Here is a 22,688-nt window from a genome sequence, read left to right on the forward strand (position 1 = left end):
CAATTCCCCAAACTCACAGTGATTATGGAAAGCATAATCATATTTCTAAGCACTACATGTGTATAATTATTTCTGGGTTTTGCACAGTATGCCTTTCTCTTTTCCAAAGAAATGATGAACACCATTCTGAAAATGTGTACTGATCTGAGGCAATGATATTGCTCACTGATCATCGCTTCACTAAGTATTTCATATCTTGTAATTTTCCCATAAATTACCTGAGGATGTGCTCTATGGGTGCTACTTCAGTAGCAATCAACCATTTGCATGAACCCATATAAAGAGCATCGTTACCAATGCTTTTTGCACTATCATTAACATAAATTGCAACCTTCCTAATATCAGCTCTTATTTACAGCTGACAGGATGAAGGAATTAGCCATGTGTAGAGTCATTCCTGATGTAAATCTTCGTATTTAATGTTATTTAAAAAACACTTTTCAGCCAAAGTATGCTGACCTGTGGCTCTAGTCCAGCAGCAAATTCAAACAACAAACTAGAAAAATGCTATAAAATAAGTTGGAAGGAAAGACAATGTAAAACAAATACTGAAATATCAGTAATGTGAAAGAATCATTTTGACTATCGTATAGTTAATATTGTACTGACCAGATTAAAATATATTACCTCCTGTTTATAGAAATATTTTTATAAAACCAGTAAACATCAGAGCAAGTAAAATAACAGGTTTCCTCTTATCCCTATTACATATATTATGATATGAAACCAATTCCATTTCCAAATTTGAAAAATAAGCTGCAAGCAAAATTTAGTCCCTAATTGGCAAATAAACAAGATCTGTACTTTGTTACGTAGTGTAAAAACCAGAATGTTGTCAAACAACAGCAATACTTCTGGGTGCAGGATGAGGATGGCTGTGCTTAAGCAACATAGGAAACCATTTTCTTCTGAAATATGGTACAATTCAATATATTCTATGGACAGAAATATACGGTACAAATCATAAAATAAAATATAATTGCAGCAATTTCATCTGGTAATTTACTTAATAAAAATAAATGACAATAAATATTGCTAGACTCTCTAATAATTCTGATAAATGTTGTCCATCTTACAAATAAATGCAAATAAAGTAGCAACTATGCAAGTGTGTTAAGTCAGCATGAGTCTGACCACTGCCAGTGTAACACAACTTGGACCAAATAAAAATATCTTTCCCTTCTGAAAACATGGGTTCTAACTAAAGAAACTGTTCATTGTCAAACTCAGCACACTGTTTAGACCAAAAATAACTGAAGGAAGAAAAACAATAATAAAAATTATAATTTATGTTTATATATTTTACAAAACAATAATCTAGTTATTAGTTTATATTGATCAGATGTAAAATGTGAAACATGTAATAACTTGACCAGAAGAAGCTGATCTTTTAAAACTAGATTTTTTTAACCATTTGTTCTGTATTTGTTCTTATTCTCCCCAACATTCAGCCAAGCAAAAATAAATTGCTCACACAGCAATTAAATTAGAGTTAATACTTAAATTGATAAGGTGTCCTTGGTTGAATCCTCTAGAGAAACTAGGTAACTTCTTGGTCTGTCTTTGCTTTTTAACTATTTTATTTAGATAATTTCAAGTCAGAGAGTGAAAAGAGTACCGACCTCCAAGAGCATATGAAGAGATTTTTTAATGTGTCCCAAAACAGAACTCAAGAGTTGTAGCTGTTTAAGGGGCTAGTTCAATTTCAAAAACACTTTAGATTAGGACATATTTCTACAAGCTCTGTGTTGATCAAAGTGAACAAGGATTTACTGTACCATAGAAGTCACGTGATGTTTACTATGAAACTAAAGCACTTAGTTCTAAAATGCTGTTGAAAGAAAGTACCAGCAACTTTTTTTTTTGCCTTATAGTCCGGGACACATCCAGACACTCAAAGCCATTTTGTTAGTTTTTTGACCTACAACTTGCTCTGCAGTTTCAAAAGGCTTAATTTTTAAAACACAGCAAATCCCATTAAAGTTATTCAAAACCTGAAAACAACTTGTGTGGTAAATCGAATTTTCATTGTTCTACTGACCTCAATGAAGTTACACTAGAAGTGACTTTATTCAAGTTAGAACTTTGAAGTAGTGTCAAATTTTTCCACCTGGATAAAGCTATTCAGACATTTTTAATATTTCACATTTTTATTATTCTGTACCACCTCCATACTTTCTGGACTGCTTCCATAGCACTCATCTTAATTTCCTCCAAAATAGGTAATATTAGCACAATAGTTTCAAATAAATGAGCTCCAATTTGAAAACAAAGAAATTAAGATCAACAATGATTCCTTCAGCACATTTTCATTGGCTGCCATAAACCCTTCACCTACCATATATAAAGAGATTTGGATTCTCCATCATCTCCTAAAAATTGCATTATGTTACACTGTTTCCAGGAAGCTTTCAAATTCCACAATCTCTCCACAATGATGCTGATAGAATATTTATCTCCACCTATGAAACTATCCCCCGATATCCTTTAAACCCTTGCCCATCTTCTACAGAAGAGTCATAAAACAATTTAAAGAAGAGTGATATAAACAGAAAGAAGCAGCATCTCAAAACAAATTTTCATAGCTTGAAAGAATGATCAGTGGAAGCAACAAGCCTTCTACATGTATTAAAAGAATTAGTCAGTCATAGAGCAGGCAAGAGAGGATGAAAGAAGTAATCAAAAACATGAAAGAATGAACACAGAATGAAGGAAAAAGACAGGAAAATTGAAAAGCTAAAAATTAATTAAATTTAAAACAATTTTTTTCATTAGTATTGAAGCTCTACATTAAGAAATAGATTTTTCCTTTTTTTTCTTTATAAATTCACTATTAAAATACTCAACTTCAGTTGAAATTTAGACTGTATATTTTAAATATTTTGAATCCTACTGACCTTCTGAAATGCCTGTTTTGAAGAAGTGATAACTCTTAGAAATATTTGAACAAGTCTTACTATATATATATAAAGAAATAACACTCTGATCTGTTTGAAAATTTTAACAATAGTAAAACATACAAATAAAATAGTATATGTAAGTATGAGGGGAAAAAATGAAATAAATTTATTAGGTTAAGTTTATAGAAAGAACATCACACAGTAAGGCAACAGACAAATCATTTCGCTCAACTGTTAAAATGGCCTATTCGTGTAAATATCTATATCTCAGCAAAACTCAATCAACGGAAATAAACAGGAATTTGTGCTGGCGATAATCCCAGGGTTGCAATTTGCATTTAAATTTGATTGTTTTTGGTAGGTTATGCTTTTTGTTATAGATTAATATTATCACATTTTAATCTAAACATAGCAAAATTACAAAATTACAAGTTTCTTATTAATACAGGAGGAATGTGGGGAGGTTCCTGTTCAGAATTTATTATAAAACTTATCTTAATCACAGACTCTGGCCAACTATTGTATGCTACTGTAGCCCTATCCATAGACATGTGCAGGCTTAGGTATCCCTCTGGGAATCATTGGCAATACCAAGCTTGACTTTTTTTTTTTTCAGAATTTTGTCACATTATTTTTGTATGAGAAAATACACAAGAGACCAGAACCCCATTTTTTCCAGAATGACAGTAATCCCAGTCATTACCATTTCTTAAGTTTCTCTTTAAATAATAAATAATCCCCTTAAGTGGATTATTTAAAACTCAGAGACAGAAAGAGAGAGAGAGAAAAAGTTGCTTGCTGTAACTCCCCTTTAACTTTATTCAAGAAACTTATTTCTTATTAATTACAGATTTTGCCCTTTGATACAGACCGAAACAAGACATTATGTGCTGTCTTGGATAAATTATTATACCAGGAATACACTCTCAAGATATTCTGTGACTTGCAAACATGCTATCCCTTTAGTTTGTAGGATAATAAGTGACTTAATAAAAGCTTCTGCAAAAGGAAATATATCATTCCTACAAGAATCATGCTAAATCACTTGCATGTGAAAGAGAGGATGCACTCAAACATTTTCTATTTGCTACATTTGTTGCACAATGCAAAGACATCTTCTGTGGCTTTAGAGAGGGCTTGTACTACTCTTCAGCAGTGCTGATAGAGCCAAGGGCTCCCAGTGTCCCCCACAGTAGTAATCCCTGGGCATGCAAGTCCCAGGAGCCCTGACTGCAAAGGAAGAGTACTTTCTGGAGTGCTTTGCCACTCTGGCTCTTCTCTAATTCCCATTAGAGAATCTACCATAATTCTTATGCCTCCCTGTCTACCTATGCTCTTCCATTTACCTTGAGAGGATATCCAGACTTGCAGGAAACACATTTTTCAGGTTACTCAGGTCTTATCCAGGATGTATTTGGAGTACAGGGCTCTGAGGAGCGATGCAAATGTTCCTCGCCCTGACCTGAACACTTGGTGTTACTCCCCCTTAGTTCACAAACAGATCAAACCCAGTGCCATGTGCCTGATGTTTGAGAATTCATTTTGATTGAAACCAAATTATTTTATAAATCAAAACAGATCTTAAAAGGAATGACTAAGAGAGCAGGGAGACTAATGAACATGAAAAATGAAAACTTGAAGATGCCACTAATTTTACTGATGAAACACAGAGGCATGAGAAATAAAGTACCAGCAAGAAGATGCTCACTACCCTACTCTAGTGAAATGTTAATAATCAGTCTTAATACTGGAGATAGGACTTCAGTTATGTCCACGTTGCCACCATTAGTGTTGCAGTGCATTTAATCTGAGAGAAATCTCAAAGAATATCCTGAGGTAGGAGAGAAATAATTTTAAATTTGGTTTTAAATTGTGATCAACTTACTTATTCATGATTTTGTTAGCAAGAAAGTGTCGCTATTTTTCAGTCATTAACAAAGATGAGGACCTATTCTATTATCACTCCTCAGTCATAACTCCTAGCAAGGATTAAAAAGTTTGGGAGGTAAAGAAAAAGGATCCTTTAACAGATTGAACTGACATGAAATTTTTTTCTCTGTTTGTTCTCAAAATATAGGTAGACAGTGAATTCTTGATGAATATATAATTCTTGACGAATAACCAAAGTTAGCATGACATTCAAAAAACAATAAAACTTTTTTCTCTTTCTTTAAGCATTAGTTCACATAGTTGCACTACTTTGAATAAAGTTGTAACTTGACAACAGTAATACATATATAAACACTGCTTCTTATTTTTCTTATGCTCACTGGAATCCATATAGAATACAAAACCCTAACAGTCAGCCCACAGAGGATGCCAAGTGATTTGACATAATGGATAACTAGATTACCTTTCTTTTGTCCAGATGGTACTGAACAATATGAAGTCTGCATGTGAGTCCAAAGAAAAGTACACATTGACATTGGGATGCTGCAGGCAAACATGAATCAATTATCTATGCATTTCTCATTGAAATGAGTATATTCAGTTGCTCCAATTTAAAAATGAGCCAAGTGGATGTTAGGAAGAAGTTCTGTGGGTAAAACCCTACCTTATCAGAGGAAAGGCCTTTGGCAGACCACTCATTATCCTTATTATTTCTGGGTTCACAAAGTCTTGCTGGTGGTACAGAGTTCCTGTACTTGAACAAGATTGTGAACACCAGAGTTGGCCATCAGGCCACAAATCAAGGTGCACTATTAACCAGAGCAAGATTCAAGATGTGATTAAACATGCTCTCTGCTCAGTATGGTAAATGTTGATCTGTATTGAGAACTAAGTTGTTGCCAGCAGTCCTCTCAATTCCTCATTACTGCTACATTCAAAAACACTTTGCACAAAAATTTTTAAAAAACAAAACCAAATAAAAAAAATTCCTAACATTTGAGGATTTTGTTAAGATATTTTTAGATCTGTGGGTGAAAAATTGGCATGTACAGATGAATTACGTCTGACAATTTTTTTTTGTTCTTTTTGTAATTTCAGGTTTTCCAGAAAAGAAATTGGTTCAGTATCTCTTCCAAACATTCTTGCTACTTGACACAGTGCTTTGCAAAAAAAAAAAAATGATGAAAACACAGTTCATGCCACAGGGGACAGATGATTAAAAAGAAAAGAAGCTTTGATCTGCTACTCCTGTGTCATTCAAGAGTAACACCACTTTAAATACTATTAAGACTTTACAAAAGCATATATGAAATCATGCTACAAATCATGTTACAAATATCAGAGATTGAGACAGAAGAAAACATCAAAGAGGAATGAGCAAGGGGAAAGAGAAAAAAATCTTAAAGAAATTTTGAGATGGACCAATGTTAGCAGAAAGCTAGTTCTTAAGGTAGTGGGAGAAAAGATTCTGTCCAATGGTGTATAATGTTTCAAAATACAAATATTTTTGTGGATGCAATTTAATCTTGGCACAATATATTAATTATAACTATTTATCTACGCAAGTACTTTGGTACAGGTCGTTTTAAAAATAGCTTGGCAGACATTAAATACATCTTAAATTTTTAATTAGTAAGATCTATCCTTAAGTAAAGTGTATCTAATTACATATCTGTAGTTCAAACAAAGCATCATCATTGCTGTTGTGGCAATGCACAGGATCTTAAAAAGTTGCGGGTGAAACCCCACTATTGTGGATCGTATGTTCGCATCACGGAGTCCATGTTGACTAACGAAAGATTCCATCTACTTTTGCAAAGCAGTATTGGGGTATGCTTCCAACAGAAACCAGTAAAATAGGTCCTTCCTAGGGTAACTGAGATAGCAGCATGTACTAAGCAGCTGCCACTTTCTGAAACTCACTGTAGTTTAACAGCTAAATTAGTAACTGCTTCCAAACCTTTAGCTGCTGCATCTGAAACTGGACTGCATTTCAATCTTTTGCATCTTGTTAGCAGCTCCATCTTTCTCATTGCACTGGTCAACATATGCCCAGATTCAGAGTTTAATTTCCACCAGTAGATATGGTAAGCATTCTTTTAGCATTTTTTTTTTTAATCTGCAGATGCATTTTTCCAGAAAATATGGTTATTGATTTTTTTTAAAATCAATAAATCCTATAAATCAAGTAAAGTGAAGTATCTTTCCCACTCCTTATCCCAAGAATCTAAGGAAGTGATCATGTATCATTTTTGTTGGCAACACAAACTTCTTGAAAATAGAATTTACTGTCCATATGTCTTTTCAGTAGTGTTCTACCTTATGGAAAATCAGGGGTTAATCAGGCATTTTAGTCTTCTCACATTGAGTGATCTCACGTAACAAAATATATCAAAAGATATATTGGAAAAGGATCTTGTTGAAGTAATTCCTTCCAAAAAGATGTGATCACTATCTGGAGGCCCTCTGCTTCTATATAAATACCTATGGATAGATGGATCTATGGATATAGATCTACAGAAAGAAATCTACAGGTACCTATAGCTTATGCTACAGACACACACAGGCACAAAAATTCAAGGGGACAATGCACTCCCCTCCCCCAGATTATAATGGCAACGGTGTTATGTGAACCTGACTTTATAACAGGTGATATTTTTTGCATATACACTAACCATTAGTGAAACTCTGTCCTCATACATATTCAGGCAACTTTGGCTGGTCTAAGTGACATTGTTTTAACCTTCACAAATGTAGGCAGACAGAGTATGAAATCATTGAAGGGGATTTATGAAAAGAATGGGTTACGTTACAAAGAAAACATGGAAAAGTAGAGAAAATGCACGTGGAGTTGTCCATATGGTGAAAAGAGAAAACTATTTCAGGCACTCTGTTTCAGAGACAATCCAGAAAAACATTTTAATAGACTGATTTGATAAATAACATCAAGCATGAATACATAAAAAGTACAGTAAAAAAAATACTCCAACATACTCCTGGAATAAGACGTATCTGGGGTTGTTGGTACCTCAGTCGCACAAATGCTAACAATCACACCATATCCATTCTCTATATTCTGTTCATATGCATTCTGCTGTGTTCCAGAGTTTTATCTGAACTCACTATGAAAAACCAGCATGATACGGCGGGGTGGGATCTGGTAACATTGCTAACAACAAATGGTGATTCTTACAAAGCAGTTCCAGTATTTCCAAACTCCATATATAAACTTAAGGTTATTTAAAGAGGCTCCTGAGAAGTAGAAAAGTTTTCAAATGTAAAACCAAATACAGAAGTTATAGCTCAATGCCCCAGGCTGTCAGGTTAGAATGTAGGAAAGCCTAACTACAACCTTCAGACAAAGGGTAAAAGTCCCAGCCTCAAGAAATGAAACAGTACCATCTCATCCATGAAAACAGGGCAGGCTATTTTTCAATAATAACTGAACACTGGTCATCTTAAGGGTACAACAGGGCAATGAAGAAAAGACAACAACACAATAGGGAAAGTGCATCCTAACTGTGTATTTTTAGCTGTATTCTTCATATATGTTCTTCTTTATGACATGTTCATCTCAGGATAAGAAGAAGAAAAATATACTCAGAGTAGTGCAAATGCATTTAGTATATGAGTGAGGAGAAATTCTTCTCAAGGCATGCGATGATACACTACCTAGGTCCATTTTATCTGAGAAATTAATAAACTAGTCTGTTTTGGTCATTCATCAAGAAAAATAACTTTTCCCCAAAACAACTTGTGCTTGTGAAGAAGAAATGCCTGTTAATATTTCTGTGAAAACAATAACGATGAATTGTTTTTAACAGATTTTATAAAATATGATGCATTATAAGAAGTGGAGAAATTATTGCCTTCCTCTATCTTTCTTTTAAGAAATAAAGATAATGAATCTTTTCCCATAATAGGTAGAGCACATTCACATAGAGAGAGGGTATGAGAAACAATTGTTTTAGAACATTTTGCTAGAACTGCAAAGTTAAAACTCTGATGCCCCACTTTTTCTTAAAAAGGCATAGGAAAGAAACTAGGGTTCACAGCACTTCAGTTACAATTTCCGTAGAGGATTTATAATATTCACTAAGCTTTTATCAATTACTACTATTTCTAACAACCAAACACCAAAGCCACATGTAGCCTTTTTCATTTAATGATACTGGATTAAGTCTAGTTCTTGCACAACAGCAATGAAAACTTAGCAAAATTAAATTAGCAAAAATAGTTCACCAACTAAAGGAATGATGAAGATAAAGTTAAACTGGGACACTCAGTGATCACAGTATTAAAAAACTGCAAAGAAGCTGCTAAGAGAGAAGCAAAGGTGCAGAGCAAAACGAAGACATGAGAGAAGGGTGTGTTAGCAATGGACTGGAAAAAATGACCTCTTCAACTAACCGTTTATCTGTCTAACTTTTACCTAAAAGGACTGGTATGTATTGAATGAGAAACATTTAGCATATGAATTATTGTCTTTTTCTGTTTTATGGCAATATGGCAACGACTAAGTGAAAAAGAAATCACCAAAAGCTGAAGTTTTCCACTTCTAGGACATGAACATGTAGATCAGAGTGGAGCAAGGTCACTGTTCCTGCTACCCTTGTGCTTTAAAAATTACTAGAAGTTGAAATCAACTTTTCTAGAACACTAAGAATGTGGGAGCCCAAACCCAGCTTTCAGCAAAAGGGCAACAAGGGTTGACAAAAACCTCGTGATCTGAAGGAGCTGGACCCTTCTTACAAGACCTGTTAAAGTTCTACCTTATGGATTAAGCCTGGCTCCAGCAGAAATCAGAAAGGACTTTTTGAGATGATTGTTAAAATCATGTCCAAACCCCCGTAATCCCTCTATCCCCCATGTAATCCTACTAGAAGGAAAATTAACTATTTGGAAACTGCAGCAAAAATTTGTGCAACTCCCCAATTAACATAGGTTGTCCCCTTCATTAACATGTCCAGCCCCAGATGCCTTTAAATTGTGTTCTCGTGTTCAATAAAGTATTCCAGTTTCCCCAAACTGGGATCATCTAGCTTTTATTTTTCAGACCGCCACTCTAAGAAAAAGGAGTCAATCAATATTCTTAAGGCTGGACAAGATACATGAAAGCTTAGGGGCATGTTTTCTGAAAGAACATGGAAAACAGGGTGCTGAAGCAAGTTTTGGAGAGGCTCCCATTCATCACCGTAGGACTACAGAAATCCCATTCCTCTCTCAGACTCTTTCTGAAGAAATCTTATTAAGCAGGAATTATATCTGCAACTAGTACTCTAGATCAATTAGTGGGTAGTGATGGGAAAGTTCATAAGTTCATTAAGTTCTGATTTGGATGGCAACTTAGGAAAAAATACCATATTGCAATTTTTCACTTTGTTTTTATCTCAGTGTACGCATAAATCTTACTTCCTACTGGTATTATGATTGCTTTATTGTAACTAAAACAACCAAACATCAAATTAAGTTTTCTATTTCACCAGTTAAAGTCCTAAATTAATGAACCTGCTGTCTCATTTCCTCCAGAGGCAAACAGGCATGAAACAGTAATTCATGTACTGCAGTAACTCTGCTATATGTTTTTCATATGCTGCCTGCAGGCACAGTGAATAGGAATAAAAATTGAAACACAGCACCAACAGATCTTGTTCTGTTCTCTGTATCTATGCTTTTAGCTCCCACTCTCTGATTATTTGTTACAGTTCCTACAGCTCTGGGAAATGACAAGACACAGATACAGTGAACAGAGCAGCCCACCTCCCTTCAGGGTCTTATTCCCATGGTAAAAGGAAGAATGGAAGAACTAGCATGCTGTTCCCTCCCCATTTTGGAGGCAAAGATCAGTGGCCCATGGAAAATTTCATACCAAAGAAGTCTCATTTATGTGTTACTAGGAAGTCTCATGAAAACAGTGGATGAAGATATATAATTTTATTAACTAACCTTTTGTGTTCTGTGAGTATATCCTATCACTATTCTCTGTATAATTTTGTTTCTTACAGCAAAGAAGGGAAGTTTATTTTTATAAGAGCAAAATGATACTACATACTGCATTGCCTTTTCCCCCCTTGTTAATTGGTGGGTACAAAAGAACTTTCTTCTATCTCCAAGTTCCTGTTTGCAAATAAGGCAAATGTCCTATCACCTGCCATATCAACTGGACATCAAGAACTTAGAAAACAAGCTTTCTGCACATTCTCAGTACTAAACATTATTATCCTCTCAAAATGGAAGTTTCCAAGGAAACAAGAAGAAAAGAGGATATGAGAAATGCAAATATAGAAGAGAAAAACAAAAAGTCTGGTGTTTATTATTTTTCAAATTACATATATATGTACATTGTTATTAGGTTGCAATTATGATCCATGGGCTTACTATTTCATTCATTTATTAACTGCAATAGTTACTTGAATTACCAAGATTAAGCCTCTATCATGATAATAACTGTATATTCACAAAGGAATTCCTATTCTTAGAAAAAACATATGATCTAAATAGACAATATAGACAATAAGAAGCATCAATCTCATGTTGGTAATAAAAATAAAAATTGTTACAATCATAGACGAAATCTGTATCAGAGTCAGGATCCCACTGCAGGATCCCTGCTTGAAAATGGTTTCCTCAGAAATTTACAGTGTACCGATAGTTTTGCTTTTTATTATGATAACATGGTGTATTTTCAGCAGATGTTTCTCATTTTGCACTTTCTGAAGAAAGTCACCAAGCTATCTTGACTAATTTTTTCTGATGATCTTTAGTTAAGGCTTTGAAACAGACCCATAGGTTTGAACATAATTTATAACATATTGGGCTGCGAGTTCAAAACAAACAAAAAATACCCCAAAGCCAAAACGGTAAAGACAGAACATTGCGTTTCCACATAGTCTTTGCTTATTACTAGACGTGGACTGTTCATTCAGCTTTGAGAAGATAATTGAACGAGATGACATTCTTGAGTCTCTTCAAACCTGAATTATCAGGTTATCAGCTTGGGTCCTGATTTGTTTAAATATATTAACTGAGCAATTTCTCCCTGAGAAGGAATTGTGTTGTAAAGTGGCATGATCCCCAGGAGACGAAAAAGTGAAAAAGTTGAGTTGCTGAACTGTCTTCTCCATTTTCTCAGTTCTCTTTGATGCAATTTAAAACAAAAAGGAGCTTTCTATCTTAAGTGATTAGTTCAACATCTGGAAGGCGTAAACAAAAAAGTTTCAGCCTAGAAAAGCACCTATGGTCAAGGCCAGAAATTCTGACCTCATCCTGTGAAGCCTGCAGAGGTTTTACTACTGGCAGCAATACCACCAGGTTCTCACTTCCCAAGGAATATATAAATGTTGATTTTTTAAAAATTTCTTTGTGTGGGCACCATACTGCAATGATTTATACAAAAAGCTCAGTGGTGGAAGAAGCCACATGAGTACTTGGAGCTGTGCTGTGAGATGAATAGGGTGTCATAATATATTCAGCAAATATGGCAATCCTCCAAAACAGAGAAAGGTATGAAAAATTAGTTCTTTGGTTTAGAAACCATAGACTGAAGCCAAGAACACATAGAAAGAAAATGTATTGGCCTCTTCCTCACTAACACACAAATCACTGCTGTTCTATGTGTACAAACCATTACAGGTGTTATGCAAACACTGCAGTGTAATTTTTTGTTACTGTCAAGGTTAAAATAATCTGCCTTTGTTGCTTCTTTCTCTCACTTAAACGGAAAAAATGACACATTACAGAATATCTCTAGAAACTCACTTTCCATACCAAAAAACTAGTTTATAAAGAGTTTCTAAGAGAATTTGTTTTTCAATAAAAAAGGTTAAAACATGAAGAAGGAGACAGCTGCAAAAGATGCTCACAAATTTCTAAGAACCTTAAAAATGCAAATAGCTGGAACTGATTATTTCTTTAAAAAAATTTCACTAAGTTATGCTGCTTAATTGTCCTTCTAAATCTAGGGCAAACATCTGGAATTATGGTGTATATTTATTTTATTATAACATACATATATACTAAAAATCACAAATTGGTCCTGAAATAATAGTCTTATACATTTCAAGAAGAAGAATCTAACACTGTACTCTGGGTAAACTATGAGCTTTCTAAGCACATTATCTCCAGCTCCACTAACAAACAAATTTGCCCTCTAACTATCTGCCCAAAGATACACCCATATACAACTTTTCTGAAGCATATGCAAGCAGGGAGCTTGTATCCATCAGCAGAATCTAATCACAATACTTCTAGTTATGAACACAATTCAGGATCCTATATATTAAGGCCCAAGAAAGAAGAAATCATTTTCCACAGTGCAGAGTCTCTGTGCTGTGCTAAATTAAGCAAAATAACAGCAACAGAGACAAAGCACACATTAGAAAAGTTAAAAAAACAGCAGGAAGGAGGGAGAGGGAGTAAGAAGCATTACAGTGTCTATTAACTAACGGAATGCTTATGAAAATAGGAATAAGATGCACATGCATGCCAAATGAATCCTTATCTATAGCACCATAAGAAAATATACCAAAAACAAATTCATGAGGGGAAGCACCCTAAAGTAAGCATGCAGCCATGAAATTAATCTGAAATGCATTTGAATTGTTCTTATGACAATGAATTCATTTCACAGTCACGAAAATATGCTATATGTTTCCACTTATAAACCAGTCTTCCCTAAGTACCATTAAGATTTATTTAACATCAAAATCTATCATACATAATTAGAGTATACATAAAGTACTAGATGCATATTAAAAGGGTTTTTAAAATGGAATTCCTTCCTTATGTGCTGCTTTACTAATTCTGGAGCAACTAATACTTTTGTCTTTATCACTTAGAAGTAACACTTGTTGAGGAGGCATATACAGAAAGCAGTACTAGGACTGTTCTCTTCCAGTAAAGCTACACAGCAAAAGAAGAAACTTATAATGAATCTACTTGTAGGTAACAGCATATCATTTCTTACACAATTACATTACTGACCATGACAGTCCCTACAATGTGTAAGGCATCTGATTACCCAGAAATACTCTGTGTTTAAAAAACTGTTTCAGAAATATTAGTGGGAAAATTCCAGCCCTTATTCAGCCAGTGCCCTTGCTGCTTGTAGCATATGAAAACTGACAGCCAGAAAAACAGGATAAAGTTCAAAGCAATTTTTCAATGCCTCTATTGATTAAACTGTAAAAGTTACCATGTTTAGGAAAAGCCTCCTGCTTTAAGGAGCAACAGATCTGAGAGAAGAACACAAAAACACACAGTGCAATAAAAATCATTTTAGTAGTAAGCAAACAGGCAATTTTTAAAAAGAAAATGTCTTCTGTATTTTCAGTTATTTACCTCTTTGTCAACTTTAATGAAGGAGAACAAGAAGTCTGTTCAATGAATGAAGTCTAACAGCAATACCTGTTTGATTGTTCAGATAAAGTTTTTTAACACCATATTTAGTGGATATCCCATTCTCAGCCTACCTGGTGTATTCAGCAGCCGGGACATCTTGCAAGAGTAGGAGATAAACTGCTCACAGTATTCAGCACTACTGGTAATGGCAGAAATCTGGTCCATTGTTGCACTGTAGTTGAGCTGCAGTACAGATAACTTCTCCAGGCTGTTGCCTCCCACAGAAGTCTGCATTTGCAGATCATGGTACACAGTTGTCCATACTTTATCCTCTGAAAGAGAGGGAAAGAAAGACAAGACAAGAATTGGTAAAAGACAGACAGTGGAACTAAATTAAAATAAATCTAGGCCTTTGACAAAAGATAAAAATATTCTGCAATATATTTTTTGAGGTGGTAGTGGAGAAGAAGGACATTGAATGTGAAAAATCATCATGTGAGAGCATAGTTTCAACAACTAGGAACCCGTGACAGGAAAAGACTCTGATCACCTTTATGAAAAGAGGAGTCTTCCTTGAACAAGGAACAGATGCCAATAATTACATATGGAACTAGTAAGTATTAATTTTGATCAGAAGGACACAAGGCTGATGCCTTAAAGATTCAAGGTCTCTACGTGAAGAAAATTCAGTCATGATAAATTCCTGTGGGCTGGAGAGCAACACTGCTTTGTAGTAAAGTAACAACAAGGATGCACCAGATTCTTATGTGATTACATCATTTAACAATTAATACTGAAAACACTGCAGTTTATCAAGGTTTCCACATTTTTTAACCAAGCTGTGTTCCTAGGCTAAGCCAGAATTACTGCTTATTGAGACAAATATTTCTAAATAGCAGCACCATATGACTTTATTGATTCTGTTAATGGTACAGATAGCAGTACATAAAAAATAATGGAAGTAGAATGGAAATACGAAAGCTTCTGTTCAGTTGTGAAAAGATGAGGAAGGATGACCCAATTTTGTTGTTAAGAAATACAGCAGAACTGGCCAAATCTCTCACCTCCAACAACCTTTTTTTGCAGGGTCATGCAAAAAGTATATATTATTCAACCTAAATAGGGTCTGTATGCATTATATTGCTTTAAACTACTGAACAGCAAGTCACTGGAAGTGTTACTGTGTACCGTTTGTCAGTAGTTACCAGAGAAGATTTAAGATGAGATATCATGATAATGAAACAACACACTCCATACTCCTCTTGTAGAAAGATTTGTGGAAGTTGGAAGGTAGTTTAGAAAGGAAATAAAGAAAAGGCACAGAAACTTTCCTGTTATAGGCTAACCATTATTTTTTCTTAGACGGACATTCCACTGAAATGGAAAAAAATATTATCTGAGTATGGCATAGGGTTTTAAAATGAAAACAATGAAGAGTCAGTCAGTATTAGTGATATTGCCTTCCTGTAAGAATACTATTCTATCACTTAGGTGTGAAAAATTTTCAAATTGAAGTTGACTGCCTACCACTGTAAAAATACACTATCTCAGCTGGTATTTACTACATATAGTGTCCATCTCACATAGACATGGAGTGAAATAGGTCAATTATCCTCTGTAAATAAATCCCAGAAAATTCTCTTTTCTCTATAGATTACCATGTAGCATATTACCATAAAACTTCCTAGAAGTGCACCAGGTTTTGTCAGTAATATTTGTCATGTACAGTTCTTTCATATTTTACATTATTTTTCTGTTTCTCTTTTAAATTTTCTGCTTTATATCCTTCTACTACTAAGGGTCGAGTCAAAGAAATGTGTCTTGAAACAAGAAATATGGAACCTTAAAAAAACATCTGTAAGAATCTATCCTGGTGCCTTGAACAGGCTTGCACAAAAGCTCAGTTTCCCAAATGAATCAGCCAGGCCTTTGCCCAAGACAGTTCAGCTGTTCCTGTAGAGCAACACCACTGACCACAGTTGTCCTTCCAGCGATGCAGAGACAAAACCACACCATTCTGCTAACTTTGCTGTATTTATCACAAAAACAGAGTCTCCAGGGAGTTCACCTGTCAGCTTCAGAGAATACTAATTCACCTGACAGATGTGCCTTACAGCAATAAACCCCGTAAAATGTAGCGCATAACAGTATGTTTTCAATTCTTCTGTGTAAATCTCATGCCTGTTAATACAAATCTCCAAGTCATTCTAGAACTTGTGGCCTGATACCACACTATAATATTTTAACTACTTGTAAACACTTTGGCAAACTGAGACATATTCAAAAGTGCTTCAGTACTTCTTTACCCAGTTCACAGTGCTGACACACCCTGATGAGTTTTGGTGCAACTCAGAGTAAAGTTAACTTTCCATGTTATGAGTATTCTTATCTCCATGACTCCATCTTATTTTCCAGTCCTAATTTTTACTGCATAGTGTCAGACTATTTTGGATTATACAGAATCTTGCGGACCCATGTGTTTGCAACTGATATGGTGTAAGTCTTTCTAATCAAATGTTTGGAGATAAGGTAAGCAAAGCAGACGAATCCTCCACAGGGAGTACGCATCACTAGCCAAATGAGATGAAATTCAGCAGGTGATGCAAGATGGTTATTATTTTAATATTCATATACTTAGTCCAAAGCTCTATATAAAACTCAATAATATTCTTGCACCGAGAAAAAAATATTTAAAAAAAAGAAGGGGGAAGGAAGAACAGGAATTCTTATTTCTGTATTTCTTTAATCCCACTCCCAAGTATTGAGAAAAAAATTATAATTGTCACCTGTCAAGTTATACAGAGAATATAACACAGTGTTGTTGAGAGCCTGGGATGCAAGTTTAGTGCAGATTCATTTCCAAGAAAGGCTTCTACATTCACTGACAGAAATGTCTCATTTTTCGCAGAAAACATTGTACACATAAGAGCTCAAAACTGTTAGTAAGGAATATACTTAGGACAGTTGGAGCCTCATATTGGATTTCTGAGCAAAGACTCCTAGACTAGTCATTAAGAGAGACTAGGAACGTCATTAGCAATAGGAATTGTGTTAGGCATTATACCTAAGAAGGGATTTCTTTATGGATACTAGATTCTAGCCAACACAGCCCTGATGCTTCCCCTCCCACTTAGGGAGTTTCAAACTTTATTATGACACCCTGTATTAAAGAAGATAGAAACATACTCTTGTCAGTCAAATGTATCCTCTAACAACTTCAGGATCGTTCTGTCAAAGTACAAGTACTACTAGTGGGTAAGAGCTTGTTGCACCTTGTAATGTATCTATTTATCAATATACATATATGTGCATAAAGTAAATTACTCTTTCTAGAAAAGCAACTAAGTCTTTTCCTGCTATCTAAAAGATGATGGGAGATTGGTTAGGATCCAGATACTGGAAATAAATGTAGCTCTGAATTCACTTGCAACTAATTTGTGGATAGTCTGGCTCAATTACCTGATTTGCTGACCTAACTGAAAGGTAAATTATACAAACATAATTATTAGCATCACTGCTAATTCCATTAACTGCGTTCCATTTTTGCCCAAATTTAATCCTATGCACAGATTTCAATGAATTTTGGATATATTGAAATTTGGAGCAGTCTGAATTATTCCATTATCAATGCATTCTAAGAAAGCCTGATTTTCAAAAGGATCACTTATAGACTCACTAAATGCTTATTTGCTTTATTGTAAGAAAATGAGTTACTTCTGTAGTGTCAGAAAAGGAATTCTGCCATTGAGATAAGTGCTCTAAATTTGGTATGGATCCATTATTCTTGCATCATAAACAATGTTGTTGAATCCTAGTTTTAAGTGGACAAAAGAATTCAACGTATTTTTGAAATAAGCTGGTTTATGCAGTAAGGTGAACCAGGAATGTAATGTATACACTGAAAATGTAACACCTGTCCTGCTCTGTCCTCTCACTTCCAATTGAACCTTTCATATTTTAAGACAAAGTGGCTTTTGCCTTCAGCAGAAGAAACTGCATACTTCCCATACACATGGAAGTAAATTTATATATATATATAAATCCTGATTGGATTTATTAGGCTGGTACCAGTTTTCCCCCTGGAGGACAGAATACCAACACCACCTAATTGCTAACACTTCAGGAAGATAAGGGTCTCCAAGATGGCCACTCCTTTATTCAAATGCATTTCTTCTTAGATCTTTTTTAATTTTTTTGGTGTTGCATAGTGTGTTCCAGTTGTACAAGAAAAAAGATATGAAAAAGTGGTTCTTCCATTATTTTGTTTTTAGCAGGGAAGGGGAAGTGTAATTATCTTTCAATAGAATGCAGAAAACCAGTAACCATAGATTCTTAATGGAATTCATAATGGTTTTCATTAAGAACAATCTAATTAGATCCAAACTGCTAATACATTTGATGCAATTATAGAGAAAACAGGTTCCCTATAATTCAGTCTGTACATTACTCTTTGCTGAAGGAGTTCCTCTCCAACAGATAGACATTACAGTAAGATTAAGTTCCTTAAGATTTTTTTTTAAAAAGGGAAATGACCACTTGTTTCCTTGAAAAGTCATTAAAGTGACATAAATTGTTTTGCTGAAAATACCTTTCAATTGCAATGACTGGCTTACAGTCCTGCCCACTCACCAGTCCTTTTTCCGCTAATAAAAAGTGAAGTAGTTAACTAATAAAATAATTAATAGCTATTAGTAACGATTCACTAATAAAAAGCAAAATGAAATTTAAAATTTCCTTGATCACCAGCAATTCAAATGATCAAATAAAATATTTGATTTAAGTGATTTTTCCCACTTCATATTCAACATATTTCATGATGGTGCATTAGTATTTAACACTATTCCATTGACTATTTTTCAGATACTCCATTTCTGCTGTTGTTGAACTTTCCTCACTTATTTGCTTTGTGCTCAGTCAAAAAAAGAAAACTTTCTTCTGGCAAGCAAGTTAAGTAATCTTTGGTTGTAAGGTGAAACATACATAGGTATTCTTCCCAAGAATGCCAAGGCAGTCGAAGGATTTAAAAAAAAGGTTTATTTCAGATGCAAGGACCACTTTTTTACGATGGTGCATGCATCAGGCCCCAGGGACAAACCCACTCCTTCTCCTCCAAGGCTTTTGTATCTTCTCTCTCTCCTCCCCCACTCTCTCTGGCCCAAGGAGGCCTTGTACCTGTCTGCAAACTTATTATCTCTCTGCATACCAGAGAGGAAGGCTGAGAACTTTTCAAGCTATGTGGGGGCAGGGGAAATCATTGAAATTGCCTTTGAGAAAGAGCCATCACCTAATCAGAAAGCCTTCCTAGTGAAACAAGTTCTAACAAGTACAAATTCTTCTGGAAATATATCTGTTCCTACATGGTAATGATGAGTAACTGGAAATAAGTTTGGTAAACATAAAGCTTGTATTTCACAGATATTAATATATTTTCCCCCTTTTAATTTAATCTACAGTTATAGTTATCACTATTAGAGTTTTACTTTTTTAGCATTGATGGAATTACATTCTCAAGATATTATTTTATTAAATATTTTCAAGAAATCAGAAAACAGTTTTATTTCTCAGGAAAGATAATCTGCTTTCTCCCTCAATAGATCTGTGGTGGTTTGTTTTGATGGATGCAGTTGCATGACCTAAAATGTGGCTGACAGTCTTGATGAATGTCATCCTGTATGAGAACACTTTGGTTCCTGATTGCAGTCTCAGAGAAGATGGGTTTGAGAATGCCTGAGCATATAAAATAATTCATATTCTTTTTCTGACTGTCATTATTTACAAGTCCAAAAGGAAAGATTGCAAGTTCACACCAAGATTCATGGTGTGCTCTGTCCATTAGCCATGGGCAAAACAGACAGGATGGAAATTTTAACCCTCAAGCTGATGGGATTTCTTTTAGATGGTTGTCTGCCTAATCACAGACACAATAGTGGCTAATTACTTTTCACCTAAAATGTTGCTGGCTGATAAGAGTTTTATTCCAACCCTCTTCCTTCTTGGCAGGCTTACTTGGCATGAACTTGTAGGAAGACTAGCAAGGATCAGTGGCCTGTGCTGATGATCTACTACACTACTGATACCTCTCTGTGTCTTTTTTAAGCTGGCAGTGCATATTTGGGATTCAGATAACATGGAAGGATGGAATAGTCAGCTGAAAGCTCAGTGAACTTAAATGTAAGGCAATATTTATGACAATGACAGGAGGAAGTAATTTCAAGGTGTAATATAAATTATGTTCATCTTCATCTGCTGCTGGGTGCTCTGCATTTGTTGTTAATAATTAATGGCTGTGGGCCCTATTGGTTTTCTAACCAGTGTCTGACAACTGCATTGCATTAACACTTAGGAATGGGTTTTCTTCACAAGTGTCAGCCTCGAGATAGCTCTTTACTAGACATCATGATTTTTACCATTATCAGTGCATTTGTCCCTTCAAATTAGTGCAGTGTATTCTATAATATGCTGTACTACAAATCATTCAAGAAACTAGACAAGATAGACCATTTAAAAGTGGACTGCCTTCTAGGCAGGACAAAAATTACTATCGTAATCATCTGATATTATGAGGTCTCCCACTTTATTTTCTGATAAGAGCCTAGTTGATATTGTTGAATTGTGTGGGATGGTAACACAACAGTCATTAGCAACATGATTAAACTAGGCACCTTTTGCAACAACATTGTAGATACAATGATGTATATAATTGATGTGGAAAAAATTACAGTAGACAATATCCTCTTCTCCCTCCTTTTATATTTCTTTCTAAATGTGTTAATATATAAAAGCTTAAAACCATATGTAGCAATTTGAAACTAATTCTGCTATGGACTTCAAAGGTGCTACAGTTGGGTTTATGAAAATGAAAAAATGTATGTTCGATTGAAGTTGATGAGTGTTTTGACAATCTCGCCTGAGATTTGCAAATGTCAATTTTGTGGTAAAGTTACTCCGATGATATGAATTCTATTGCCCTCATTTTACTAATATATAAAGTGGGGTTTAGATCAGAAAAAATCCAATATTCAGGAAAAAAAAAGAGTAAATGGAAAGTGTTCCTATGGACTGAAAACTATTGAAAACAAAGTCGGTGTGTTTCTTAGTCTGTCTAGGTGTGAAATAAGATTAATCAAAAAATGTAATTCAACCATTTTTGCACTCATTTTCTCCTTCTAATCCTTTCATTGCTTCCTTTCATTGTTTCTTCATCAATTATGAATCTTCAAATTTAATTATCAACTACTGATTATGTTCCTTTTTTACTTGAAGACTGTCTTCTGAGGCAATGAAACTGTACACTTCCCTTGTATTTACATAGTTTCTTTCATAACAGCTCAGGACAGAGAAAACTTTGCTTTGCAAACTTACTCTGATAATGAACAATATAAATTCATAATATTTTAAATCTATATATAATAGATAAATCAGATGCTTTGCAAGGTGGAGTAGAAAGAAGTGACCAAAATAAAGTTTTCAGGGAAACAAAAGTTGCCAGAGAAGTAATAATGGAATGGTTGCTCCAACACAACTTGCTAGAAACCTGAGAAGACATTAATTGAGTGGTATGAAGAGGATGACTTCTCTGAAATACTAGACATGATTTTAAACCATTCAACACAGTTGTATGTAAAAAGCTAATGCCAAGAGTACCTTGAGAAAGAGAATAGAGATCACTCATACCTTCAAAGGAAAAAGACTGTAGCAACAGAAGTTGTTACGCTGAAAAATGGTGCCTGAAGGGGGGAGGAACCTAAATCCAACTTGGGCCCTAATGTAAAAAATGACTTCATATGGGTGTTATTAGAAGCAAGAGTTTAAGAATAATCATATATTGAAAGGAACAATAAATAATGAGGTGCAGTATAGCCATATGAAGGAGGACTTGGATCATTTAAGTGCCTGGTCTAACAGATGGCAATTGCAGTTCAGTTTAGATTAAGGAACATTAAAGTCAAGAACAAAGGACATAAAAGAATTAACAGTGTGGTTGTTTTCAGCACTGTGAACAGAATATGGGCAAGGGCTGGAAACTTTTTTTTACAGTTCAATAACTGAAAAATTGACGACTGATTCTATGTTCTGATGAGTGGTCTCATATATAACCCAGTATACAAATGGAAAGATCAAATACATCTCCTTTAAAGTGTCTTTCTCTTTATTCTAGCACATCATAGGAACATATGCACTTAAAAAAACCCAGCTACTGCCAGATTTTTTTTGTTTTACAAAGCATCATATCACAATCATTTAGCTATGATTCCAAACAGGGCTTCCTAGAATCACTAAAGTAACACAGTTTAAAAATATATATATTTCAAAGGGTATCCTGAACGAAAGGGCTCTTCAAAACTTTCACTATGTTAGCTTGAATCATCAAAAAACATTTCCTGAGTTATCCTGGTTGACTTTCTGTTCTAATGGAGAGGCAGAAAGAAGACTAATGTGGGTCTCAACTGCTACCACTAAAGAAACCTTACCTTTTGTTCTTCCAGCAGCTTCTGACTGCTTGAATCCTCAACACACTCTTCACTGATACAACTTAGTTCTCTCAAGTACACCCTGCAC

The 22,688-nt window shown here is 34.8% G+C and overlaps 1 protein-coding gene across 2 annotated transcripts in view; it reads right to left on the minus strand.

Moving 5' to 3' along the window:
* CNTNAP2 (contactin associated protein like 2) overlaps nucleotides 1-22,688 on the minus strand; it is a 1,044,217-nt gene that overhangs the window by 300,865 nt on the left and 720,664 nt on the right. For both annotated transcript variants that reach the window (XM_027675789.1, XM_027675790.1), the window contains one exon: nucleotides 14,261-14,461. In XM_027675789.1, coding sequence (XP_027531590.1) covers nucleotides 14,261-14,461 — 201 coding nt within the window. The remainder of the gene's footprint in view (nucleotides 1-14,260; nucleotides 14,462-22,688) is intronic.

Source organism: Neopelma chrysocephalum, unplaced genomic scaffold (assembly GCF_003984885.1).
Source record: "Neopelma chrysocephalum unplaced genomic scaffold, ASM398488v2 Primary Assembly neopelma1_26, whole genome shotgun sequence".
NCBI lineage: Eukaryota > Metazoa > Chordata > Aves > Passeriformes > Pipridae > Neopelma > Neopelma chrysocephalum.